Here is an 11008-nt window from a genome sequence, read left to right as displayed (position 1 = left end):
GTGAGATGATTCAACGTTACGAGCATTTCATGGAAACCTACGAGTCCCCGACCGAGCTTCAGAAGAAGATTGTCGATCTGAAAAAAAAGCTGAGGGCAACCGAGCTGGAGCGCAACAAAGCCGAGGCGGCGAGGAAGAAGGCCGAAGTCGCGAACAATTCGCTAATAACTGCCCTTGATGAGAAGAGGGGAAGAAGGGCCCAAGAAGAACAGTCGACCAAGGAGGCCATACACAACGCCGGGGTCACTACCGTGGAGGCCTTCCAGAAGTTGGAGTCTTTCATCAACGACCTCGGCGAGCTCACACACCCCAGCTTTATGTTCGGCTACACGTCGGCTGTTAACGATGCTATGCCCTTCCTTTCTTCTGAGCAGCTAGAGTCCCTTCAAAACGCTTCTCACTACAACGAAGATGCCAAAGAACTGTGCGACCGTATGGCCGAGGGCATCCAGGCTGGAAAAGATCTAGCCGAGGTTCGTGCCGAGTTCAACAAATGGCTTCAGGAGTTTGACCTAGACGGTGATGGCCTTGAAGGGAACCAGTCCGGCGGAGGAACTGAGGGACAGCAGGACGCCGAGGCGGGAGGAGAGACTATGGGGGAGCAAGGCTCCGGGGCAGGGCTCCATGACCTCGGTCTTCTACTTTTTGTACTTGTGTTTCAATTCAATTGACTTCATATTTTTGCATTCTTCTTAATTGAGTTATGTTCTTTTCTTCTCAGTTTTCTTTTCTTTACAACTGCTTTGTCCCCTTATTTTTCACTTGTAATGAAATGGGAATAAGTGAAAAATAACTCAGACTTAAAATTAAAAGCACGTACCCCTCAAGGGTAATACAATTTAAGATTTTCAGCATGCCAAGTGCGGGGCACCCGAGATCCATCTCTGTACGCCAATTTACAGTATCCATTTCGGCTGAACTCAACAACACGGTACGGTCCTTTCCACTTGGGGTTTAGTTTACCCTGGGGTTCAGCTCAGCTGACCGAATTCTTCCGGAGCACTAGGTCTCCCGGATTGAACCGCAAGTGTCTGACCCGAGCATTGTAGTAGCCAGTTAGGATATTTTTATAAAGAGCGACTTTGGCTGCAGCCATATCACGCTTCTCTTCGGCGAGGTCAAGGTTAACTCGCCGTTCCTCTTCATTAACTTCGGCGGTGTACATTGCCATTCGTGGGTTCGGAGTGATAAACTCGGCTGGGACGACAGTTTCGGACCCATAAGTTAAAGAAAATGGAGTTTCTTGGGTTGCTGACCTCGGCGTGGTTCGATAGGACCACAACACGCTGGGAAGCTCTTCCATCCAGGACGATCCAACCCGGTGCAGCCTGGTGTTGAGGTCATGAAGAAGAGTGCGGTTGAAGTTTTCGGCCTGTCCATTGGCCTGGGGGTACCCAACCGAGGTGAAATGCTGTTTGATTCCCAGGTTTTCGTACCACGCTTTGAAAGGATTATCAGCAAACTGCGTGCCGTTATCCGAAATGATCACCCGGGATAGGCCGAAGCGACAAACCACGCTCTTCCAAAAGAATTTTTGAACAGCTGCTCCGGTGATACTTCTCAGAGGCTCTGCTTCGACCCATTTGGTGAAATAATCTACCGCCACTACTACGTAGGCGTAATTACCTGGGGCTCTAGGAAACAGGCCGATTATGTCAGTCCCCCATTGCTCGAACGGCCATGGCGAGGTGATGGGAATCATAAGATTGGTCAATTGGTGGTGCTCTGGGGCGTGGTGCTGGCACGAAGGGCAACTGAGGACCAGGACCTGGGCATCCACCCTCATGGTAGGCCAGAAATACCCGAGCAACAAATCTTTTTTGACGAGCATCCTGTAGCCGACGTGAGCACCATAAAGTCCCTCATGTATGTCCTGGAGAATTCTCTCGCCTTCTTCCGGCGTGATACACCGCAGCCATGGACCGAGGTACGACTTCTTGTATAAGAGATTTTGTCGGAGGGTGTACCGAGCTGCTTTACGTTGAAACTTTCTTGATTCAACTCGGTCCTCTGGAAGCTCCCCTTGGCCGAGGAATCGAATCAAGGGTCCCATCCAGGTGTCCCCAGGGTAAACGGGATACACAACCTCTTCTATTTACCCCAGCTCGGCTAGAATTTCGACAAGAACCGTCTTGTTCAAGTCAGAGAACGTGGTGGAAGCGAGTCGGGAGAGGGCGTCAGCTCGTTTGTTCTGTGACCGCGTTATCTTTTGAATTTCAAAAGACTCGAAATGTGCGATTAACTGGTGGAGCTTGGAGAGGTAGCGATGCATCACCTCTTCCCTGGCCTCATATTCGCCAAGTATTTGGCACACAACGAGTTGGGAGTCGCTATAAACCAAGATATGCGCGGCCCCGAGCTTGCGAGCTAGCTGTAGGCCGACGATGGCTGCTTCGTATTCGACTTCATTGTTAGAAGCGTTGAAATCAAATCTCAAGGCATATGAGCATATTTCTCCTTGGGGGTTTTCGAGGAGCAAGCCTGCCCCACTTCCCTCACTACTGGACGAGCCGTCCACATGCAAAATCCACCGTTATGGCTCGGCGGTAGCCGAAGCGGTATCGTGGGTGGTCTTATTCACCTCGTCCAAAGTGAGCTAGCTAGGAAATCCGTGAAGGCCTGTGCTTTGATTGCGGTATGAGACTCGTAAGACAGGTCGTACTCGATGGCCCATTTGGTAAGGTGTCCGGAAGCCTCCGGGCGTGATAAGACTTGTCTAAGGGGCTGGTCAGTTCTCAAACAGACGTGGTGAGCTAAGAAGTAGAGCTTGAGCCTGCGGGCAACGTGGATCAAGGCCAACACAAGTTTCTCTGCCTGACTGTATCGAGTCTCCGGATCTCGGAGGACTCGGCTGACGTAGTAGACTGGCATTTGAACACCTTCCTCCCTTATCAATACGGCACTTACAGCTTCAACCGCGGTAGAGAGATACAGGAATAATTTGTCCCCTGGCCGAGACGAGGTGAGTGTTGGGAGGTGGTAAAGGTACTCCTTCAATTAGTCGAAGGCCTGCTGACATTCTTCGGTCCAGGAGAAGCTGTTGGCCTTCTTTATAACCTTGAAAAAGAGCAACGCCTTGGAAGCTGACTGCGACAAGAACCGGTTCAGGGCTGCCAACCACCCTGTGAGTCTCTGCACGTCGCGGATGCACCGAGGTGGAGACATCTCTTGGATCGCTCTCACCTTATCCGGATTTGCTTCGATGCCCCGCCTAGAGACGAGGTAGTCCAAAAATTTTTCCGAAGTGACCCCGAAAACACATTTCTTGGGATTTAGCATCATTCGCGTCTCCCGAAGGACCTCAAGGACCTCTTTCAGATCGGAAAGAAATGTTGAGGTCGTCTGGCTTTTGAGAAGAATATCATCTACGTAGGTCTCGACATTTTGGTCGATCTGAGATTTGAAGGCTTGATTAACCAGGCGTTGATATGTGGCTCCGGCATTCTTTAATCCGAAAGGCATGGTGGTATAACAGTATGTGCCCTGGTCAGTGTAGAAAGCCGTCTTCTCCTGATCTTCTTGACTCATTCCTATCTGGTGATACCCCTTGAAAGCGTCAAGAAAACACAGAACCTCATAACCCATTGCCGAATCCACCAAGGTGTCGACCTTGAGTAATGGGTAGCAATCTTTGGAACAAACTTTGTTGAAGTCGGTAAAGTCGACGCACATCCTCCAAGCTCCCGTGTCCTTCTTGACCATGATTGGGTTGGATAACCAAGTCGGATATTAGACCTCCCGGATTATTTTTGCAGGCAGGAGCTTGTCCACTTCTTCACCAACAGCTCGGCTGCGCTCAGAGCCGATATGCCTTCTTTTCTGTTTAACCGGGCGAATTTTGGGGTCGACGTTCAGCTCATGTATCATGAGATGATGCGGAACTCCTTGGACCTCTTCGGCGGCCCAAGCGAAGACGCCCCGGTATTCTCTGAGGAGGTCCACCATCCTTCTTTTAATCAGGCCGGGCAGTCGGGTGCCGACGCGGGCTGTCCGATCAAGTTTCGTGGGATCCAGAGGAATCTCCTCCACCTCATCCCCAATCTCCAGCCTCGGGATCTTCTCAGGTTGCTGAGAATCAATACAATTTATCGAGAGAATATTTGACCTCTTCTTGGACCTCGCACCAGAGGTCGATGGGGAGGTTGCTTGTAGAGTAGCGAGGTAACACTCCCGGGCCACGCAGACATCGCTGCTGATCTGGGCAACCCCCGCCGGGGTAGAAAACTTAAAACTCAGGTGGTAGGTGGAGTAAACCGCTCGCAAAGTATTTAGAGTGGGCCGACCCAGAAGTAGGATGTACGGGGAGTCGGCCTTAACTACTACGAAGCTAACGGGGATGGTTCTGCAGCGGGGGTGATGCCCCACAGTCACCGTCAGAGTCACCATCCCTTCGGGATGCACAACGTGTCCCCCGAATCCTACAAGAGGAGTTCGCACCGGGGTCATGTGTTCCCTGGCTAACTTGAGGTTCTCAAAGGTACGGAGGTACATGACATCTACCGAACTCCCTGGGTCGATGTAGACCTTCTTGACAATGTAATTGTTGGTGAGCACCTCAATCACCAAAGTTTCGTGACTGCTGGAGGCAACTGGGACAAGATCGCTGGGCCCATAAGCGATCACCTCGGATAGGTGGGAGCCTGACTCGGCATGATCCGGATTAGCCTGTCTATAGGTCCTCTTCCGGGAGTTCTGATTATCTCCTCTCGTCGGACCTCCGGCGATAGTGTTGATGACCCCAGCAATGTTTGGCCCATATCCCTGCCCTTGACCTGAAGATCCGTCTTGGGGAGGCCTTTTTGTCTCCCTAGGATCTTCAGGGGGTCTACAACTGCTTCTCGACGTCTGCCTTTCGTTTCGGTGTTGGTCACCTTGTTTGTCTCGTCGGTTCTCATCACGCTGGTGACCTCCACCTCGGCGAATAAACTGCTTTAAGTGTCCTCGCCGGATGAGGTTCTCGATCTCCCTTTTGAGATCGTTACAGTCCTCGGTTTTATGCCCTATGTCTCGGTGATATAAGCAGTAGAAGTTCGAATTCCTCTTATCTCTGCTGCCTGACATCTTGGGGGTGCCTTCCCGAGGTTGTTCTGTTCCATTATGGACAACACCCGTGATCGGGTGGTATTCAAGGGAGTCAGCTCGGACTCAGGGATGGATGACTTTCCCTTGGAAATCCTGTCGAACACGCTGCGGCGGTCTCGACCAGGACTTTGAAAGCCACCTCCTGTCCCCACTTCACTTCGGCCAAAATCTTTCCCCCTTCAGGGGTCGGCTCTCGGGCGTGCAGTTTGGACTTCTTTCTTCATACGGTTGAGGTCTTTGGCCTGTATGCCCTTCTCAACCTTCAACCATAGTTCATGGAGTGTGCGGGGATACTTCTTGTGGATCTCCTTGTTGAATACCCCGGCTATGAGCCCATGGGTAAAAGCAGCAATGGTGACCTGCTCATTGGGGTCAGGTATCTATACGCTTTTCTCGTGGAACCTCTGGACGTACGACCGGAGTGATTCTCCCGGGTTTTGTTGCATATTCAACAAGTAAGTCGAGGTCCTGGTCGTAGGTTGGGAGGAGATAAACCGATGGAGAAATCTCTCCACTAATTCCCCCAGAGTCGAGATGCTTCTAAATTCTAAATCCCAGAACTATTTTCGAACTGTCCCCTGAAGGATCACTGGGAAAGCCCGGCAAATGACGGGATCAGGAATGCAATATAAGCGGAAGGCCGAGATGAAAGCATGGATGTGGTCCTCGGGATCATCTCGGCCGTCATAAGATTATATGGAGGGAAGCTTGAAATTGGGAGGAAGCCTTTCCTCGTTGATATCGTCAGTAAAAGGTAGAGCTTTCATATACTCCACCCCGGGCCTTCCTAACAACTGAGGTTCTTCCTCAGGTCGTCGTCCCAAAAGGTCTCGGGAGAATGCCTTGGTCAGGGAGGCTACTTTGGAAGTGGTCTTAGAGAATGCCCGCTTCGAAACACTCCGGTTTAGGCACCTCCCATCAGATTTCTCTTCAGATGAACCTTCAGGGGATTCATTTGACTTCCTCTTGGAGGACTCAGCCTTCTGCTTGCCTTGTCTCTTTAGGTATCTCCCCAACTCCTCGAAGATGTTGGGGTTTTCGGTTACAAATTCGACCATATGGGTTATGGCTTCTTCGTTTGCGGGCTGAGTCCTTGGAGACTCCTGCCCTTCGGAAATATCTTCCTGTTGAGCTGCATTGCTTTGCTCAGCCCCAATAGTGAGAGCTTTCCTGCTCCTAAAACGCGTAGGCTTCATATTCTGATGTCTTCACGTTCCCACAGACGGCGCCAATTGAAGAGGTGATTCTTGTCCTGCTGGAATGGTCCTTCCGATCTGGAGAAGGGTGCTATTCTGGGCAGTTCAATGGGATGAGGTCACCTGCTTAATTTATAAGAGGGGCTGAATCCCCCGGTGTAATTTCGAAACTTAAGTCAGTTCGGTATTAAAGAAGTGATATAGCAATGGAGAGGGTAAGTGACTTGCTTTACCAGAAATTGGTCATCCCCCACCTTAGTAGATGCATTGGGTATTTATAGGGGATTGGTCGGGATGAGGGACTGGCAGCGCGGGTCCCTAGAGATTTGAGATGGTCAGTGCATCTGGTAGATTTGACTGGTCTCTACGAAAAGTGACGGGACATTTGCCAGGTTCAAGCGGCGTGTGTCAGAGCAGCCGTCCATCAGATGTCAGGCGTGTCAGGTGTCATTTCCTATCTTTTGTAGGTGTCTATCACTCAGTCGTCACTTCGGCTAACGACCTGAAGATTGTACCCGAGGTGGTACACGGGTTACGGTCACCTCGATAAGTAACGGGCCGAGTTGGCGCCTCAGGAGGTATCAGAGGATAAGGCCTCGGACTATCCGGGCTGAAATGACCATCCCCATCTTGCAACCTGCATTTCGTGAGATTATTTAGTCCTCTGAAACATTATTGAAGACTACCGCACAGTATTCAGAAAAGACGTGTCCTTTTTTCTGCTCCCTACTCGTGTTTAATACAAACGAGTACTTGAAGTTGCTGTAATTAATAAAGGACCCCTTTTGTTACGAGACATAGGGATCCAGAGAGGAAGTAGAAATTAAAGTGAGAATTTGATAGGTCCACATAAAAAGTAAAACTTTTACTTGAAGATTCGAGAGAGGACAAGAAATTATGGGATTTAACATGCATGTGTGGTTCTCCTAAGAACATTCATTTCACAAGGATAAGCAAAGGGATTATTATAACTACGGAGACGGTATCTATTTGTAGATGCTCCTTTAAAACCTTTGCTTGGATTTTTTCAGCATTCTTTGTCCTAGTAGTAGTGGTAGTGGTAGCAGTTTAGTTTTAGTGATGATTCTGATTTATATTGTGATTAAGTTGGGTTTATATTGGAATGCAATCTCAATATCCTTGTTATTACAATAATTCATTTGAAGAAAGAGATGAGAATTACAGCTCTTAAAAATTTCACAGTATGAATAATGAGGAGGTAAAGTTGATGGACAAAAAGATGCAAAAATCAGAACATATGTTAATAAATGTCCTGCTGATTAAGTGTTTCCCATTTGAACACGGATTCTATTCGATCTTTCCAGTTCGTTGTGACATTGAATGGCACATACACATTAACAGGATGCAGGAAATATTTGGACATGCATTCGCACTAATCAGTTTGCATCCGTTGATCTTCTAAATACCAGCCATCAATCTCGAACAGCCACTTCCTCCAGGTTTCTTTCCCCCATATCACATAAGCCTTTTATGATGCTTGAAAAACTACTAAAACCAAATCGAGAACTTGAGTTTTTCTAGCTAGTTAGGTTACAAATGAAACATGCTGAACACAGTCGGGCCCTAGTCCATTTCCTAATGTTGTTGCCAAAACAATCTTAGTAGTGTATGTAACTTTCGGACGTGTTTATGTGGTCGAAGAAATTGAGGTGCTGATAGTGATGGAGATAAAGGGTGTGTTACTAGTCCTGAAAAAGTGAACACTAACTCAAATGGACAACAGGCAAGTGATGTTAGGGGTAAGATGAACTGCATCTATTGAATCCTCATCAGGAATGGGTTTGAAAAAGCAACAAATGATGTGGATGCGCCATGAAATAACCAGCCAGGCACATGCTGTTACCAGCATAATAATACTACCTTTTCCATCTTTATAGAATTTTTTCTTCCTCTACCTTCCCCACATTGTGTACTTGTGGTCCACTTGCTTCGTCTTATCCCATTGATCAAACACTCTCCCTTTTTCCCTCTCCGAGTTGAAGTTCTATCTATTCATCTTTCTTGGTGGGATTCTATTCCCCCAGACTTCGTCCTTTCCACTCTTAATGCTGCGAACATTATTTGATTAATAAATTCTGTACTTCTATATCAAGCAAAAAAAAAAAAAAGAGATTAGATGGTAATTGTGAATTACAAATCCACCTACAAGTGACTATATATAGTAGTTACTATAGTCGTTTGCTGTTTCAGTGTGTGTGTATATATATATGTGTGTGTGTGTGTGTGTGTGTTATCTTGGTGTTTACATTGACTGCATTTGGTTATATGTTATCTCGTACAATTGAAAATTTTAGTTGTTGAAGCGTCAAATCCCCTAAAATTTTAGGACTTTGTCACATCAGCTTTAGCCAGTAAAGCTAACTCCTAAGGAACACAACAATGTTGAGTAACAGAAGGAATCACATTGCCCTGCTTCTCACTCAAGTTTCAATTGGAGCCAACTTGAGTTAAAAGTGTTTCTCTTTCCTTCCCCACCATTGAAAAGGGCAAAAATGATTCTAAGAGCAATCCGTCTGGTGACCTTCACGACTTCCTATAAATACAAACTAAACACTTCCCGCACTATTCCATAACATAGCCAACACCTGCACACCATCCCTTGCTTATATTTAATATTTGCAAAACCCCTCAATGCCTCTGCCTTTTTTACACCCTAACACATTCCACAAAATGGAAAATCACGTCTTACTGTCACTGCTGCAACGTCCCACCAATCCAGACAAGAAACCAAAATCAGGTGGCACCGGCGGTGGCGCTGGAGGCCTCTTTCGCATGTTCAAGCTTCTGCCTATGTTAACCACGGGTTGCAAAATGGTAGCACTGTTGGGCAGGCCACGGAAACATTTGCTGACAGACAATGCTACGACAGTAACTTTGTTTGGGTACCGTAGAGGGAGAGTGAGCCTAGCTATTCAAGAAGATCCTCATCGTTTACCTATTTTTGTGATTGAGCTACCAATGCTCACAACTGCATTTCATAAAGAAATGGGGTCGGATGTTGTCAGGTTTGCTCTAGAAAGCGATACGAAAACTCGCAAAAAGAAGGTTTTGGAGGAGTTTGTGTGGGCTGTATTCTGCAATGGAAGGAAAATTGGTTATTCCATCAGGAGAAAGAATATGAGTGACGATGAGATTCATGTTATGCAGCTCCTCAGGGGAGTTTCAATGGGTGCTGGTGTTCTTCCAAGCCCACATGAGAAAGAAACAGGTGATGGAGAATTAACTTACATTAGAGCAAGATTTGAGAGGACGGTCGGTTCAAAAGATTCGGAATCATTGTACATGATAAATCCAGATGGTGCTTCGGGGCAAGAATTGAGCTTTTTCTTTGTGAGATTGCGGTAGAGTAATTAATATATGGATGCCATAGTACACTTCCGAGCGTGCATGTATGTAACTAATAATAATATACAGAAAAATCGCACCTTTATTTCAAGAAAAGTATAACTTTCTAGCCTCTACTCTCTAGTGGAGTTTGTCAGTGCAGAGTATTCAAAGTTCAAGGGCTATATTGATTAGTCCTGTGAACGATCATTCAAGACTTGTGGTATTGGTTAGCTAAAATACATATCAAGATTTACTATTTTATCAGTTTGACAGTACTGGTGTGTTGTTAGCTATGCTACTTATCAATTGGTAATTACGTGGGAGTATCTAATTTGTGCATCTGAAAGGAACATGCATACATGATACAAACATCAATGAAATCGCACAAGTTCAGTTGCTTGATACTATTTAAAATTGATTTGTATGCGACAAATTATGAACTTGTAACTGACACATGCAGTTTGAAACATTAGACACCATGGAAAAAATCTGCAGAAACCCTGAATGGAATAGTGCTCGATTCCAGTTGCACTGGATGCAGCTAACAAATAGCATATGCCTATTGGAGCTTTTACGTGTTTTGCATTTCAACAGAGAAAATCAGCTAAACCCCAAAAGAGAAGATCAGAAAAATCAGTGAAACTGCAAAGTTCACTCATCATTCCTCAGCATTTGATGTTTTGGGCAATAACAAGGAGGAAAACTTACTGATTGCTGTTGCACTTGGACAACGTGATTTCAAATGCAACCAGATTATTAAGGACCAGCATTGAGATGCGCAACAATTAACTGTATATTGCGCCTACTTATTCTGATGGAGACGCTCACTCGAAAATGTTTAGCCAGCCAAACTATTGTTAAGAAGTGCAAGTAGCCTGAGAAAGCTTTGTGTGCTCGACTTGGGAATTCCGTATTTGAGTAAAGGCAACCAAAAGGATAACAGAAATCGAATCAAAATCATCATTATAATTGTTGAAGCTTATTATTTTGATTTTGTAACAAACTTGAATAATGTAATTAATTTTGAGTTGCTTTAGTTAAATCCAAGCTACTAATTTACTTGTTTATTTATGCGTTAGGTCCGCTCTCCAGGTCGTCGTCCACGGATGTCCGGGATCTTTTCTGGGCAACCGATTTGCACAGGTGAACTAAGACTTTAACAGCGAGGGCCATAAATACGATGGTCGTGAACATCCCAGGGAAGAAATATACTAATACGCATAACGCCAAGCCGAGCTCGTCGACGGGTTGGTGTTGGTGGTGGGCAGCTTTGACGAGGTTAGCCCAGAAGTGATGCCGCTTAATAATTACCATAACAGTTACGACTGCTTCACCAATGGCTATCAGCAAGTAACTACAAAGATGGAATAGACATGCCCATA

At 46.4% G+C, this 11008-nt stretch overlaps 1 protein-coding gene across 1 annotated transcript; it reads left to right on the top strand.

Annotated features, from left to right (window-relative positions):
* The first annotated feature begins 8719 nt into the window (after positions 1-8719).
* LOC140015535 (protein MIZU-KUSSEI 1-like) lies at positions 8720-9898 on the top strand. Its single transcript, XM_072068198.1, has one exon. It carries the CDS (start codon positions 8931-8933, stop codon positions 9642-9644), a length of 714 nt encoding a protein of 237 aa, XP_071924299.1. The 5' UTR covers positions 8720-8930; the 3' UTR covers positions 9645-9898.
* Positions 9899-11008: the final 1110 nt, after the last annotated feature.

This window comes from Coffea arabica, chromosome 10e (genome assembly GCF_036785885.1).
Source record: "Coffea arabica cultivar ET-39 chromosome 10e, Coffea Arabica ET-39 HiFi, whole genome shotgun sequence".
NCBI lineage: Eukaryota > Viridiplantae > Streptophyta > Magnoliopsida > Gentianales > Rubiaceae > Coffea > Coffea arabica.
The sequence above is the reverse complement of the archived record's forward strand: the minus strand, read 5'-3'. Positions and strand labels throughout refer to the sequence as shown.

Bases quoted from the DNA above. Each gene is read 5' to 3' on its own strand.
- LOC140015535 (XM_072068198.1), top strand. From the start codon at position 8,931: ATGCCTCTGCCTTTTTTACACCCTAACACATTCCACAAAATGGAAAAT.